The 17,426-nt window shown below is 44.4% G+C and overlaps 1 protein-coding gene across 4 annotated transcripts in view; it reads right to left on the minus strand.

Annotated features, from left to right (window-relative positions):
- The window catches only part of CLCN3 (chloride voltage-gated channel 3), a 215,168-nt gene that overhangs the window by 10,874 nt on the left and 186,868 nt on the right, over window positions 1-17,426 (minus strand). For 2 of the 4 annotated variants that reach the window (XM_030191554.1, XM_030191557.1), the window contains 2 exons: window positions 7,331-7,547; window positions 4,462-4,537 (listed from right to left, as the gene is read on the minus strand). In XM_030191554.1, coding sequence (XP_030047414.1) covers window positions 4,462-4,537; window positions 7,331-7,547 — 293 coding nt within the window. The remainder of the gene's footprint in view (window positions 1-4,461; window positions 4,538-7,330; window positions 7,548-17,426) is intronic. The other 2 variants (XM_030191558.1, XM_030191559.1) reach the window with 1 other exon arrangement.

Here is a 17,426-nt window from a genome sequence, read left to right on the forward strand (position 1 = left end):
GCTGTGATCTGCAGGGACGCCCGCACCCGGGAGACGAGGGACAACAAGTTGTTGGCTCTCGTCTCTGGGAGATAGGCGCGAGCCGTCCGAGAATCCAGCAGGGCTCCTATGAATTCGAGGTTCTGCACTGGAAGAAGATGGGACTTTGGGTAATTTATCACAAACCCCAGTAGCTCCAGAAGGCGAATAGTCATCTGCATGGACTGCAGGGCTCCTGCCTCGGATGTGTTCTTCACCAGCCAATCGTCGAGATATGGGAACACGTGCACTCCCAGCCTGCGAAGTGCCGCTGCTACCACAGCTAGGCACTTTGTGAACACCCTGGGCGCAGAGGCGAGCCCAAAGGGTAGCACACAGTACTGGAAGTGGCGGGTGCCCAACTGAAATCGCAGATACTGTCTGTGAGCTGGCAGTATCGGGATGTGTGTATAGGCATCCTTCAAGTCCAGAGAGCATAGCCAATCGTTTTGCTGAATCATGGGGAGAAGGGTGCCCAGGGAAAGCATCCTGAACTTTTCTTTTACGAGATATTTGTTCAGGGCCCTTAGGTCTAGGATGGGACGCATCCCCCCTGTTTTCTTTTCCACAAGGAAGTACCTGGAATAGAATCCCAGCCCTTCTTGCCCGGATGGCACGGGCTCGACCGCATTGGCGCTGAGAAGGGCGGAGAGTTCCTCTGCAAGTACCCTCTTGTGCTGGAAGCTGTAAGACTGAGCTCCCGGTGGACAATTTGGAGGGTTTGATGCCAAATTGAGGGTGTATCCTTGCCGGACTATTTGCAGAACCCACTGATCGGAGGTTATGAGAGGCCACCTTTGGTGAAAAGCTTTCAACCTCCCTCCGACTGGCAGGTCGCCCGGCACGGACACTTGGATGTCGGCTATGCTCTGCTGGAGCCAGTCAAAAGCTCGCCCCCTGCTTTTGCTGGGGAGCCGCGGGGCCTTGCTGAGTCGCACGCTGCTGACGAGAGCGAGCGCGCTGGGGCTTAGCCTGGGCCGCAGGCTGTCGGGAAGGAGGATTGTACCTACGCCTGCCAGAAGAGTAGGGAACAGTCTTCCTTCCCCCGAAAAATCGTCTACCTGTAGAGGTAGAAGCTGAAGGCTGCCGGCGGGCGAATTTGTCGAATGCGGTGTCCCGCTGGTGGAGAGACTCTACCACCTGTTCGACTTTTTCGCCAAAAATGTTGTCCGCACGGCAAGGCGAGTCCGCAATCCGCTGCTGGATTCTATTCTCCAGGTCGGCGGCGCGCAGCCATGAGAGCCTGCGCATCACCACACCTTGAGCAGCGGCCCTGGACGCAACATCAAAAGTGTCATAAACTCCTCTGGCCAGGAATTTTCTGCACGCCTTCAGCTGCCTGACCACCTCCTGAAAAGGCTTGGCTTGCTCAGGGGGAAGAGCATCAACCAAGCCCGCCAACTGCCGCACATTGTTCCGCATGTGCATGCTCGTGTAGAGCTGGTAAGACTGGATCTTGGACACGAGCATAGAGGAATGGTAGGCCTTCCTCCCAAAGGAGTCTAAGGTTCTAGCGTCCTTGCCCGGGGGCGCCGAAGCATGTTCCCTAGAACTCTTAGCCTTCTTTAGGGCCAAATCCACAACTCCAGAGTCGTGAGGCAACTGAGTGCGCATCAGCTCTGGGTCCCCATGGATCCGGTACTGGGACTCGATCTTCTTGGGAATGTGGGGATTACTTAATGGCTTGGTCCAGTTCGCAAGCAATGTCTTTTTCAGGACATGGTGCAAGGGAACAGTGGACGCTTCCTTAGGTGGAGAAGGATAGTCCAGGAGCTCAAACATTTCAGCCCTGGGCTCGTCCTCCACAACCACCGGGAAGGGGATGGCCGTAGACATCTCCCGGACAAAGGAAGCAAAAGACAGACTCTCGGGAGGAGAAAGCTGTCTTTCAGGAGAGGGAGTGGGATCAGAAGGAAGACCCTCAGACTCCTCGTCAGAGAAATATCGAGGATCTTCCTCTTCCTCCCACGAGGCCTCACCCTCGGTGTCAGATACAAGTTCACGAACCTGTGTCTGCAACCTCGCCCTGCTCGACTCAGTGGAGCCACGTCCACGATGGGGGCGTCGAGAGGTAGACTCCCTCGCCCGCATCGGCGAAGCTCCCTCCGCCGACGTAGTCGGGGAGCCTTCCTGGGAGGTGGCCGCGGTCGGTACCGCACGCGGTACCGACGTCGGGGACCTCAACCTGGGCGATGGGCCAGCCGGCGCCACGCTCGACGGTACCGGAGGCGCAAGCACCGCCGGTACCGGAGGGGTAGGGCGCAACAGCTCTCCCAGAATCTCTGGGAGAACGGCCCGGAGGCTCTCGTTTAGAGCGGCTGTAGAGAAAGGCTGTGAGGTCGATGCAGGCGTCGACGTCAGTACCTGTTCCGGGCGTGGAGGCTGTACCGGGCTGTCCAGAGCGGAGCGCATCGACACCTCCTGAACAGAGGGTGAGCGGTCCTCTCGGTGCCGATGCCTGCTGGGTGCCGAATCCCTCGGCGACCCAGAGCTCTCGGTGCCGACATGGGGAGGAGACCGGTGTCGATGCTTCTTCGATTTCTTCCGAAGCATGTCACCGGAGCTCCCCGGCACCGACGAGGAGGACGTCGAATCCATCCGTCGCTTCCTCGGGGCCGAGACTGAAGAAGGTCGATCTCGGGGGGCTGTACCGCAGGAGCCCTCAGGGTAGGAGGAGACCCACCCGAGGGCTCACCGCCACCAGCAGGGGAATGGACAGCCCTCACCTGCACTCCACCCGATGCACCACCGTCCGACGACATCAGCAGACGAGGTCCTGGTACCACTGACGTCGATGCAGCTATCCGATGTCTCGGCGCCAATGCAGAGGCCCGATGCCTCGATGCACTCGATGCAGGGGCGGCCGAGGAAGATGGTCTGGACGCTGACGACGTCGATGCACTCGAAGATCCCGGTGCCGATGCCGACGAAGAGCCCGAGAACAACACGTTCCACTGGGCTAGTCTCGCTACCTGAGTCCGCCTTTGAAGAAGGGAACACAGACTACAGTTCTGAGGGCGGTGCTCGGCCCCCAGACACTGAAGACACGACGAGTGTCGATCAGTGAGCGAGATAACCCGGGCGCACTGGGTGCACTTCTTGAAGCCGCTGGAAGGCTTCGATGTCATGGGCGGAAAAATCACGCCGGCGAAATCAAAAGCCGAAATGGCGAAAATGGAAGCACCAAAAATTTAGAGGGAGAAAAAAATCTCGACCGAGGCCGAAAAGAGGCCTACCCCGACGACGAAAGAAAACTTACCGGGGCAAAAAGCTGGAAGTACGGGGAGGATTGACACGAAACCCGGTCGAAGGGTTTCCGGAGCACTTCCCGACTAACAAAGCTTTCCCGAAGGAAAAAAACACGCTCAAACAGAATTTGGACGCGCGAGGTCGACTTTCCGGGGCTCGACACGGCGAAAACACGACCGTACCGAGTGCGGACAAAAGAAGACTGGCCGGCTCGAGCCGGTTTCGGGCGGGAAGACGGCCGCGCATGCGCGGTGCGCGCGGGCGCGCGAGGGCTAGCAAAGGACTTTGCTAGTGAAGATTCCGATTGGAGGGGCTGCCGTGGACGTCACCCATCAGTGAGAACAAGCAGCCTGCTTGTCCTCGGAGAAATATATATATATATATATATATATATATATATATATATATATATATATATATATGTCATAAAAAAAACAGCTTTTGAGTAAGTTTTCTTGAACTAGACTAATAGAGCTTGCAGTATGAGTGATAAGATTTTGTCCACCCTTAGGAGCAGGTATTTACCTTTAGGTACTGCTCCATTTGGGTGAGTTAATACTCTGAGAATCTCTGTACTTTATAAATATTTTGTGTTACTATAAAAAAAAATTTAGGTATTTGTTTTTTTGAGCATCTAAGGTCTTTCTACTCATATCTCTTTGAATATTTAAATTACTCTGGTTTGCAATTTGTTTTATAGGTATTCATGGGTCATCTTGCCATTCTCCAGCTGCAAAGCCAAGCTTGGCAGAGAGACTGTGTGGTTCTTTCTAATTATAATTTTTTTTTATATAAACCAATTTTTGTTTCAGATAAAAGGACAGTTTAAAAAGCAATGCAAATCATTTCTATAGTCAGGGAGGAGAATAAATGCTATAAATGTTCCTATAAATCTTTTCCAGGCTCACAGTGTACATAAATGTTAAGTGTATGACATGGTAAAGGACTTAGCAGTGAAGCACAAAGCCTATGCAGTATGTATATCTAGGTGGGTGTTTTACAAGTGTTAAAGCAAGAGGACTAAGTCTTTTGTACCACTAACAGGGAGGTTCAAAAATTATCTATATGCAAATTGTGTTCATTTTTGGTACATTAGTAAGTGGCTGCTGCATGGGAATGTTTCTTGCTGTTCACAGGTTTCATGCTTCCTGCCTTCTAGAGTAACTAGGGAGAGGAGGGGATATATCTAATCACCAAGGGTTCCACGTGCTGCTTTAGTTGCTCGAGATGTTCTAAAATGTTCTTCTTTGTGATGATCCCCAAGACAATCCTGAAACAGATTATGTTATGCTAAAATAAAAGTTAAATTAATAAATCATGCTCTCATCATATTGCTAACACTTGCAGAGGAAGTACATAACAGGGACTGTGGGTATGCACCAAAGAAACTAGAAGTTTCAAAAATATATGTACTCTGAAAAACTTCACTCTTTGGCCTTCTAATTGTAGATTATTATTATTTGTCAGCTATTCAAAACAAAATAAAAGTTTCAAAATTTACTCCGCAGGGGCCCAGGTCTAGTTTTCAGAGTAATCAAGCTCTGCAAATTAACCTACGTATGCAAAGGCATCTGATGAATATTCACTAGGGAGAGCCTGAAAACCAAATCAATCTGTAGCCCTTTGTCTAGCCACCTGTTTAAATTCAGTTAAGTTTCCAAATGTTCCAACCAAGCCTTCATTTCACAGCTGTAAGAATAAGTGCAGGGTTAGGAGTTCTTCATACACTTGCTTTGTCATACTTCCTTTCATGGCACACATCCCAATCTCAGTGCCCTAAACCTCCAATCCATATCACCATCTTTATTCTTCTTTATGTTTAATTCACACATTAGGAGAAATCAGTCAAGGATATAATTTGGTATTTCAATGCACTCAATATGATCACCTAATCAAGCTTCAAAACTTGTAGGAGCCGTATCACGGACATATAGCTATTACATGCAATGCTTTACAGCATAATTTGTTCAATATAGAACTTTTGAGAACTATAGCTTGCAGCTTTAAAACAGGTGTATGAAAAAAAATTAAAATTTTTTGGTTCTTATACAAACCAGTTAAATTTAGCAATTCTTTCACCGATTTAAAATTAAATTAAACATATACATAAGAAAACTTTTAATAAAAAACATTAGCCACCTAACTACTCAGGGGTTTTTCCAGTATTTAACACAGTGTTTATAGACTGCTGTGAGCAGTTCAAAACTTAACACCTGCACAGCACAGTAGAGAGACTGATTCAGAGAATTATTTATAAAAGTCAAAAAATGAAGTTTTCTATTGTTAGAATATTCATAAAAATACAGAAGTATTAATTTTTTGTTCTGCTTTTCATTTTTGCATGAGGAATTAAAACAATCCTAACTGTGCTTAGTAATCCCCATGCCATCCCATCCCAAGACGGTCTAAATGCCTTCAGATATCAATTTGACAGTGATGATGAAGGCAAATAAAATGCTTTAGAGATTGCTAAATTTAATTGGCCTTAATCAGCATATTCTGACAGATCTCATTCAAAAGCAGAGGTCAATAAAAAAAGCACCACAGCAAAGTATGCACTTCATTTTCTTACTGAGCATGCAATTTGTTGTTTTAATAAAGGTCCTCCTCAAATACTGTTTTGCAGGCAAATCCAGGCATTGTACAGGCAGATGGGCAAAATGTGATCAAAAGGTAATGCACATAGTCTCAATCAAGTTCTGACAGGTAGAGACGCTCATAAGTAGCCATAATGGGTAAGTTTAAATTGAAGCAGTCTCACTACCCAGGGTTTTCTAGTTTCGGGTGCTCTTTCCAGTTTCATGCTACAAGGCTTGCACCAGCTTCCCACAGCACTTATGTTCACAGTCTGCCACCAGGATCCAGTGTGTACACTCTGAGAGGCCTATTTTCAAATCACTTAGCCTTCCAAAGTTCCATAGGTTTCTATGGAACTTTGGAAGGCTAAGTGCTTTAAAAATATACCTCTCTGGCTACTCCACTGCATTATGTGACAGTGCTCCAGCAGAACACTGTGGAAGATCACACCATGCTAAGGGAGGACTCAAGTGTTCATCACTCCTGGTAGCAAAAGGCAAACACCTGTGCTGTGTGAAGCTGTCAAAAAAATCCTTTACTACTACTAACCATAAATTATGCTTAGAAAAGAAGCAGTCAGGTAAGGGTCCTCATTCTGCCATCTTTAAAAAGGGAAAGGAGGTGAAATGGGCTGCTTTAATTCATAGCTTAGTATTTTGGTTTCGCATCACCATCTATGTATTTTCTCTGAGAAAAAAAACTTGAGGTGATCCAAACATTTCAACACACAAGTCAGATGTGGCATTATGACAGAGATTCAAATTGTGGGTCCTCATTACTCACATTAAAACTAAACTATTTTGTAAGTCAACCAGGACTAGATTTTGTTTTTTACATTTCTTTTGATAACTGAAAAAATATATGTCATATTTTTTTTTCATTTATCAAAAGAAATGGTGCTCCCAAATTACCTATCTACAGAAGGGAGGTTTTAGGCTAGTCTGATTTTTATTAGCCCTATTCTGATGCATTATGGAACCATCAGCACTAATTTCAAATGGTAGAATCAAGGACTACAAAAAGAACTGGGTAACTTGGCAGCTCTCTAATCTCCTTATACATTTTCCATTCTCCTTTCTTGTGTGCACAGCCTGTATGTCAAGCCATAATGCTAGATCTAGCATCTTACCCAATAAGTGTGTCAAATCAATAATCTGCCCTTAAGAGAAGCCCACTTACTGTACAAATCAAAGTTGGTCTGTTTGGCCTGTACAATGCACCCCCACCTAATGTTTGAGAGTAATCCCATTCCCAATACTATGTTATTTACTGGATGTTTTATAATGCTACTGGGCATAAAGCTTGACTTGCTACAAATAATTGTGTACTAGATATATTCTTGCCCTTCTGCATGGACAATAAAACGTATACATATGTATTTTTTAAATAAACATTCTGTGCACATTCCTAACAGAAGAAACTACCAGAAGATATGCCAGTATCTCTGACCTCGTGGTCCAGTCACTTCTTCCACCCTTACACTCACCCATTGTGAGTTACAAGGCACTGCCTCAGCCCCAGTTTGCGGAATATATCCACCACTATCTCCATGGGCGTGTGATCAGTCACTGTGAATGGGCTCATATCAAGGATGCTTCGAAGCTTTAGTGGCCGAGGACTCTCTGCTGGAAGTGATGGGGTATGCTGAGCAAAACAGACCCTGGAACTACCGACAATGCCCTCCTGTTTTTTCCTTGCATTTTCTAAAAGGAAAAATGATCAGAAAACATTGCAGAAATAGGTAAACAAGCTGAGAATGACTAGAGTCCACTGTTTTGCTATAGCTTTAACAGGGGCTTTGCATAGCTTCTTCTTGCTAACACTGGTATTTTGAATCAGTTACATCCTTAGAGTGGGGCAAGATTCGGATTCTTTTTCTTTGTGTGCACACATCTAGTACTTTTCAGTCCTCTAATCTCCATAATGCTCCACTGCAAAACAGATAACCCCAGGGCCAGCCCAAGGCAAGATGCCACTTGAGGTGGAGCTAACATGCCACCTCCCTGGGCATTTTACCTCATCACGGTGGCATTCCAAACCCAGCAGTGATTCCCATACGCTGCCATGCCGCTGCCAGCACCTGCGTCTTCCCTTTACTGCGGCTGACTGAGTGAAACAGGTTACTTCAGGTGGCCGCAGTAAAGGGAAGACGCGGGTGCTGGCGGTGGCAGGGCAGCGTATGGGAATTGTTGCCACTGCCACATTTGGATCATCACCATGATGAGGTAAAATGCTGCAAAGCCACCGCCCCCCCCCCCCCCCCCCCACCGAGATGCCGCTCCTGAAGAGTGCTGCCTGAGGCCCCCGCCTCAGGTGGCCTAATGGTCGGGCCGCCCCTGGATGACCCAGTACTAAGCGTGGACTGAACATACAGTGGTGGAAATAAGTATTTGATCCCTTGCTGATTTTGTAAGTTTGCCCACTGACAAAGACATGAGCAGCCCATAATTGAAGGGTAGGTTATTGGTAACAGTGAGAGATAGCACATCACAAATTAAATCCGGAAAATCACATTGTGGAAAGTATATGAATTTATTTGCATTCTGCAGAGGGAAATAAGTATTTGATCCCCCACCAACCAGTAAGAGATCTGGCCCCTACAGACCAGGTAGATGCTCCAAATCAACTCGTTACCTGCATGACAGACAGCTGTCGGCAATGGTCACCTGTATGAAAGACACCTGTCCACAGACTCAGTGAATCAGTCAGACTCTAACCTCTACAAAATGGCCAAGAGCAAGGAGCTGTCTAAGGATGTCAGGGACAAGATCATACACCTGCACAAGGCTGGAATGGGCTACAAAACCATCAGTAAGACGCTGGGCGAGAAGGAGACAACTGTTGGTGCCATAGTAAGAAAATGGAAGAAGTACAAAATGACTGTCAATCGACAAAGATCTGGGGCTCCACGCAAAATCTCACCTCGTGGGGTATCCTTGATCATGAGGAAGGTTAGAAATCAGCCTACAACTACAAGGGGGGAACTTGTCAATGATCTCAAGGCAGCTGGGACCACTGTCACCACGAAAACCATTGGTAACACATTACGACATAACGGATTGCAATCCTGCAGTGCCCGCAAGGTCCCCCTGCTCCGGAAGGCACATGTGACGGCCCGTCTGAAGTTTGCCAGTGAACACCTGGATGATGCCGAGAGTGATTGGGAGAAGGTGCTGTGGTCAGATGAGACAAAAATTGAGCTCTTTGGCATGAACTCAACTCGCCGTGTTTGGAGGAAGAGAAATGCTGCCTATGACCCAAAGAACACCGTCCCCACTGTCAAGCATGGAGGTGGAAATGTTATGTTTTGGGGGTGTTTCTCTGCTAAGGGCACAGGACTACTTCACCGCATCAATGGGAGAATGGATGGGGCCATGTACCGTACAATTCTGAGTGACAACCTCCTTCCCTCCGCCAGGGCCTTAAAAATGGGTCGTGGCTGGGTCTTCCAGCACGACAATGACCCAAAACATACAGCCAAGGCAACAAAGGAGTGGCTCAGGAAGAAGCACATTAGGGTCATGGAGTGGCCTAGCCAGTCACCAGACCTTAATCCCATTGAAAACTTATGGAGGGAGCTGAAGCTGCGAGTTGCCAAGCGACAGCCCAGAACTCTTAATGATTTAGAGATGATCTGCAAAGAGGAGTGGACCAAAATTCCTCCTGACATGTGTGCAAACCTCATCATCAACTACAGAAGACGTCTGACCGCTGTGCTTGCCAACAAGGGTTTTGCCACCAAGTATTAGGTCTTGTTTGCCAGAGGGATTAAATACTTATTTCCCTCTGCAGAATGCAAATAAATTCATATACTTTCCACAATGTGATTTTCCGGATTTAATTTGTGATGTGCTATCTCTCACTGTTACCAATAACCTACCCTTCAATTATGGGCTGCTCATGTCTTTGTCAGTGGGCAAACTTACAAAATCAGCAAGGGATCAAATACTTATTTCCACCACTGTAAATTTCTAGCATAGTCAGAGATTCACTTTTAGCTGTCTAAAGTTAATTGAGCAGAACTGGGACAACATTCACCTCTTGCATACAACCTTGTAAGAATGGGTCTCTGGCTAGTTAATAGTTTACCAAAAAGGTTGCTAGTAACTGGCTTCAAAATTGCACAGCTAAGCTGCCGGAAGCATTCATTTGTAGCAAGCACTGGTAACAAATGCTGAGACATCAGGCTGTCCTCTCGCTTTCTGCTGGAGTAGGACAGACAAACCAACATCAGCATGACCACTGGTATGCATAAAACAGATTCCCCTGGGAGCTATGGAAAGCAGCTAAAGTTAGGGTACCTACAATCTTCTAAACAGTGTTTCCATTGCATTGCTGTGGCACAATGATGACAATGAAACAAGACAAAAACTTTCACATACAATGCCTTTTGATGTATTCCTTTTGATATTTGTATGAGACCCCCAAGTACAAAACAAAAACAAAGCCACGTCCTCCTCTTTCCATAACACTGAATACCTTTGGATTCCACTTCAGATAATTTTGTGACTCATATTTTCATGATGAAATCCTTAAAGACTAATCAGGGTAAGTTTTGACTGGCATATTTACCCCCTTATTTTATTTATCACCAATTCAAGGTAAGTCAAACATAAGAAATAGACAATTACAGCAGTAAACAAATTCAAACAATACAAAGTATGGCACAGTGTACTTCTTACAATGTCAACTTAATAAGTAATAAAACATTTTAACAGACAGGGTAAGGTATCAGCAAAGATGGAACATATAGATAGGTAAAAGTAAGAGGAGTTAGAAAATAAGGGGACTAATTTAAAGAAAGTTGCACATAAGGTCAGAGAGGTGATTAATTAACTCAGCTAGGGTAGGAGTGGATAAACATGTCCTGCTACAGTATGTGTGGAGAGAGAGAGAGTGAAAGTGTGTGCGCGTGTCTAGCAAGTTAGTTACTTCTTCCATTAAAAGGCCTGGTTGAAGAAGGTCACCCCATCTGGTGTACAATATGTGAAAATTAGCTGAATGCTAGCCCCAAATCTGAAAATCACTGTGCCCACAATTTATGCAAATCACACCACTCAATCTGTAAAAATCAACATCTCTTTTAGATAATAATACAGACGACTGCGCTTTATACTTAACATATGCAAATATCCATATCATGAAAGTCCAATGACCTCTTATAGAATGTTTGCACAACAAACCAAGAAATGAAAATACATATAAGAAACGTAAGAAGAAAATTGGTACAGAGGATGAACTCGCACTGCAGCCTTGAAAATCTGCCTGTTATAGGGTGAACAAATGTTGAGCCTATAACAGATGCAAATTTTTTTTATTTGTGTAGTTCAGGTTCAAAATGCAAAGCTCAAGTTCAAACAAAGTAGCTCAGGGCTAAATATCAAAAGCAGCTTTGTTTCCCAATAGATCAGCTCTCTGGCAATAAACAAAAGTAACTTGTTCTACCACGCTGGCTACATTCTCATTAACAGCAGCGTAACTCAGAATTAGCAGAGAAAAGTCAGACCCCAAGGAACAGTTTCCATTAAATGGAGCATTGCAGCATCAGCCATGTTTAACCGACCTTCGATAGGCATGAGAGCTAGGTGGCTGGGTTCACATCAGGCTCTGCAACTTAGATTAAATAATTAAAATTTCTGCTTATTTACAACCCAAACTTTTACTGACTTCTGCTCAGCCTGTGTTGAGGCACCAGTCCTCAATTTTACTTTGAACTTCTTCCATTTATTTTGGCTAGAGAAAGGAAAATTTTATCTTCCCTTCACATTACAAATAACTCTCCTCATGCCCTGTGATCGGAGCTGGATCCTTATTTACATCCAACCTTCCTCCTAGACAACAAAGCCTACAGCAACCTGCAATCAATTGGATCATCCAAGGATATCAGAACCAGAAACTCTAAAATTCATATCTGCAATCCATGAGTTGAAAAGATTATTTTAACTGTATAATCTATTTCTAAACTTCTGAATCTGTTAGATACATTAAAACTAAACGCAACTATCAATGCCTCTGCAAAGAAATCCACATAAAAGTGCTAAGTACAGCTATTTGTTTCTCTATTGCAGGAAGCTTTTGATCTCACAGGTGTGGTCTGAATTTACAACTTTAAAAAGGTCTGTTCTTTTAGATTATTTAAAGCCTTAACCCTGCATTGCAAACTAGTAAGATTGCTGATCTACAGGGTGAACTCCACAGAGTGGACTGCAGTGCCACCCAGTGAAATTTTGCCTACCTAGCTTCTGACACAAAAAATGTGCATTGGTACCAAAGACCATGCGAGCATCCCAGTGGTATGTAGGAGAGGAAACTATAATCCCCACCAACCAAAGAGAAGGCAAAAGTGCAAGAGGTCAAACACCTACATAAAAGTACTTAAAAGATCACTTCATTGCCACACCAAAGCTATCCCCAGAACCCCCAGACCACCCTTGGGAACTATATGACTGGTAAATGCCAGATCAGCTGCAAAGAAATCCTCGGTGATCCATGATGCCATAAATGAACAGCATCTTGACATCCTAGGAATAAGTGAAACCTGGCTAGATGAAACTGGGGGTTTACCACTGGCTAAACTATGCCCAACAGGTTTCAACATCCAACATCAACCAAGACCAGGAAGACGGGGTGGAGGGGTAGCAGTCCTGATTCGGGATACAATCAAACAGCACAGAATATCCATCTCCCAGCTAAATGAATCAGAATCTCTTTTAATCCAACTTGAAGAGGAGAAACCAATCTGGCTGTTCATGGTATAAAGAGCACCTTGTAACAACACATTATCTATGCAAGAATTCCTAAACCTGATTACTCAAGTGAACCTGAATTATCCTGGGCTGGTGATCATGGAAGACTTCAATCTATACAACAAAACCCCAGATACCACCACAGCTGCCTTTCTGGACACGATGACAGCACTAGGATTTACACAGGTGATCAATTCTCCAACCCCCAAAAAGGGTTACATACTAGACCTAGTATTCTATAAAGGGGTGGATATCCCAGAAACAGTATTGAAATAACACCCCTACCATGGTCAGACCATTTTCTAATTAAATTCTCCCTAAGTGACCACCTGAAACAAATGGCACCTCCACTATGGAAGGAGATCAGAGAGAAAAAAAAGCTGACTGCTAAGAATTTCCTAGAGGTCTTGGACTATCCACATGTGGATGAAAAGACAACAACAGTGTCAGAACAAGTTGACATCTGGAATACACACTTAGCCAACATCTTAGAGAAAACAGCACCACTAAAAAAAGTCTTATGCCCCACTCAATCACTCACCTTGGTTTTCTCCAGAACTTCAGATCCTTAAACGTGAAGGACAAAAACTGGAAAGGAGATGGCGCAAATCTCACTTGAATGAAGACAGGCTAAACTGTAGGAAGCACACGGCAAAGTACCGCCAAGCCTTAACAGCAACCAAAAAAAACCCCCCAGTATTTCTCTCAATGCATTGCACAGGCTGCCAATTCAACCAAGCAGTTGTTCAGTATAGTAAACAGCCTACTGCAACCCCCACAACTGAACCAGCCTGCCCAGTCTAAACTAAACTGCAATGATTTTGCTGCATACTTTGCCAACAAAATTAAAAGTCTCCGCCAGGATTTACAGACAATCCCACAGTCCCCAACCAGTCAACCAGGGGTGCACAAACGTGCCCCCTCCTGACAAAGACAGATGGGACACTTTTAATCCAATGACAGAGGAGAGCCTTGACAAAATCCTAAGAGACCTTTGACCAACTACCTGCTCCCTTGACCCCTGCCCATCAAAGATAGTGCAGCAGGCAAGTATAGAAGGCGCCACAAAAACTGTGAACACCTCTCTTTCTAATGGGCAACTCACCAACAGCATTAAAAAGAGTAGTGGTTCGCCCTCTGCTAAAGAAAAACAACCTTGACCAGGACAAACTTGAAAGTTACAGGCCAGTATCCAACATCCCGTTTCTAGGGAAACTCATAGAACAAAAAGTCTGTGTTCAACTTAATGATTGGCTAAAAAACAGAAACTGGCTAGATCCATCTGGATTCAGACCTGGTGATGGAACAGAAACGGTCCTCATAGCCCTACTAGATGATCTTCACAGAAACCGAGACAAGGGATTCGCCTCAATGTTAGTACTGCTAGATTTCTCAGCAGCTTTTGACACTGTGGATCATAATATTTTATGATAGCACGACTGACAGAAACAGGTATCAATGAAACAGTACTTGTCTGGTTCAGATCCTATCTATCAGACAGGCAACAATCCATAATGTTTGGCAGCAACTCATCACCACCATGGACACTGACCTGCGGGGTACCACAGCGATTGATACTGTCACCTATTCTGTTCAATATCTACCTCAAGCTACTAGCTGAGCTGATTCGGCAATGGACACTCAGTTCTACATCTATGTGGATGATGTGCAGCTACTCATACCTACTGAACCTGACTTACCTACAAGCCTTGAAAAAAACTGATCACTTGTCTAACGTCAATTCAAGAATGGCTAAACACAACAAACTTTAAGTGAACCCAAGTAAAACCGAGCTTCTCTGGGTCCCTAACACAAGTGGATACATACCTGACATCAAAATCCCTTTTTGGGAAGTACAAACTCCCCCTCAAATCACAAGTAAGGAACCTTGGAATAAAATTAGATTCAACACTTACTCTGATTCCCCAAATACAAGCAACCTTCAAGAGCTGCTTCTACTATTTGCGACAACTACACTGCCATCAAGAAGGTAAATCTTATCTCAGTTGTGTGTCATGATAACATCAAGACTGGATTACTGCAATGCACTTTACAATGGTCTGACTCAAAGGGCCTGCACAAGCTCCAGTTGATTCAGAACGCAGCAGCAAGACTCATAGAAGGTTGCAAGCGACGTGACATCACACCATTTTTGCAAAACCTTCATTGGCTACCAGTACAATACAGGGCTAAATTAAACACTCTGATCTTCAAGGCCCTGAAAGGAAATGGCCCTGAGTACCTGAAGAACAGGCTGATCCTCCACACACCGCCAAGGACACTAAGGTGCTACTAAGGACTTTCACTAACCACACCCTCTCCAAAAGACATTACATGATGTGATACCTGCAAGCAAGTCTTCTCCGGAGTAGCCCCCACACTGTGGAATGCACTGCCTGAAAGTCTCCACTTAACACAAGACTATCTCTACTTCAGGAAGCAGGTGAAAGCTTAGCTCTTCAACCAGGCTTTTTTTTATTTTATTTTTAAGATTTCAACATTTAAATCAAGCAATACACTTGTTTGTAAAGCAATACATTTCAACATATTTGAGGAAAAGAAAAAGAAAAACAGGAAAAATACTGAAATTTCTTGCTCAAGTCCACATTTTTTGGGGCAAGATGTTAAGAAATGGAGTATATATTATAACAAAGATTATCAATGATAAAGCAACAAATGGTAACAGCCAGCATTGTACAGTGTTAACTATAATTCAAGGGTAAGGATGTTCTAAGATCCCCTATTTTGCCTTGAGGTGAGAAATGCTGTTAATTGAGCCGGATCAAAAAATACATATTTGTTTGACTGGTATCTCACCACACACTTGCATGGGTATCGCAAGTAAAACGTTGCACCCAGTTGAGTTACAGCTGGTTTCATTAAAAGGAATGATTTCCGACGCTTTTGCGTATCTCTGGAGATATCGGGAAAGATTTGAATTTTCTGACCAAGAAATGTTTTATCTTTATTCTTGAAGTACATGGACATTAACCATTGTTTATCTGGTGCCAGTGCCAATGTTACTATCAAAGTTGTAGGAATCACATCTTCAGAATCTGTTGATTCAAGCAATTCAGTAACATTCAGTGGTTGTTCTTGTACTTCAATTTTTTGTTCGCTTCTTTCCTTAACCGGAAGATAGTACACTTGGGTAAAAGGAGGAATTAATTCCTCTTTTAGTCCTAAAATCTCTATTATATATTTTTTCAACATTTCCCGAGGAGGTTTAGTAATCTGTCTAGGAAAATTCAACAATTGTAAATTGTTACTTCTAACAGTATTCTCAAGAGACTCAGTCTTTCTTCTTAATGAAGTCAGGTCTTTAATCATAACCTCCTGTTGGGACTGGATTCTCTTCATTTTTTTTTTTGTTACATTTGTACCCGCGCTTTCCCACTCATGGCAGGCTCAATGCGGCTTAGGTACTTATTTTGTACCTGAGGCAATGGAGGGTTAAGTGACTTGCCCAGAGTCACAAGGAGCTGCCTGTGCCTGAAATGGGAATCGAACTCAGTTCCCCAGGACCAAAGTCCACCACCCTAACCACTAGGCCACTCCTCCACTTTCTTTTCTTCTGCCTGTTCAAGTTTCCCTATTCTTGCATCTATAGTCTTTATTTTTTCCTCTTGTTTTATCATTTCCTGATTTAATATATTTATCTGAGGCGTAAGAGACTTCCCAAGATCTGCTATCAGAGTCCATAAAGAGTCTAAAGTCACTTCAACTGGCTTGTGTACTTCGAAAGAAAAAAGTGGTGGTGTTACCTCTTTCTGCAGCAAAACATCCGGATTCAAACCAAAAGCGTTTCCCGCCGAAGTCGCTGTTTCCATCAAGGCTTCCTGCACTCCAAAAGACCGCTGTTCTGCCTCCCGACTCTGTTCGGTCTCACCACTTCTGGGGGATCCGTTCAGGGTCGTCTCTGATGGGGTGCTATAGCCCAACGGTTGAGGGGGTGGATCCCTTGTATCGGGGCTGAGCGTGAGCCCTAGCCCAGGAGACGCTGCCATGCCTCCATCAGCAGGCTGCCTCCCAACGCTTCCAACACTGCCGCAGATGGACCCACAGTTGTCTGCATAAAGGTCCAAATATCCTGCGAGAGAGGATCCGACCGCTGCGGAGCATGGGGGGCGGACCTGCCCCGTCGCTTCGGCATCGCAATAGGTAAGAAGCTGAGAACTGTGGAAATGCTGGCGGTTAGCAAGTTCGCTCAGCGGCCATCTTGCCGACAATTTTCCTCAAACAGGCCTTTAATGGAAGAAGTAAATAACCTGTTTGTCTCACTTACACACACAAGGAGGGACTCGGGCTGTACATACTGCAGCAGGACATGTTTATCCACTCCTACCGTAGCAGAGATAATATTTCACCATCTCTCAATGATCTTATGTGCAACTTTCTTTAATTAAGTCACCTTACTTTCCAACTCTTCCTACTTTCTTACCTATCTATATGTTACATCTTTGCTTTACCCTTCACTGTCAATTATAATGTTCTATTACGCATTGTGTTCACATTGTAAATAATATACTATCAGTAATTATTTGAAAACTCAAAAATCCAAAATACTGAAGAGCAAGGACAACAATATAATCAATACAACAGAGCAAGTTTTTGTTGTATTGATTAAGTACTATAGTATGCCATACTTTATATTGTTATTTGAATATTATTTACTGCTGTAATTGTCTATTGCTCATGTTTGATCTATTCTTACTGTGTACTGCCTTGAGTGAATTCCTTCAAAAAGGCGGTAAATAAATCCTAATAAATAAAGAGCTCAGCAAAAGCATTCTTTATATGTTTATGTTTATTGGTAGCTTAATATACTGCTACTAC

The sequence above is a fragment of the Microcaecilia unicolor genome, chromosome 2, assembly GCF_901765095.1.
Source record: "Microcaecilia unicolor chromosome 2, aMicUni1.1, whole genome shotgun sequence".
NCBI lineage: Eukaryota > Metazoa > Chordata > Amphibia > Gymnophiona > Siphonopidae > Microcaecilia > Microcaecilia unicolor.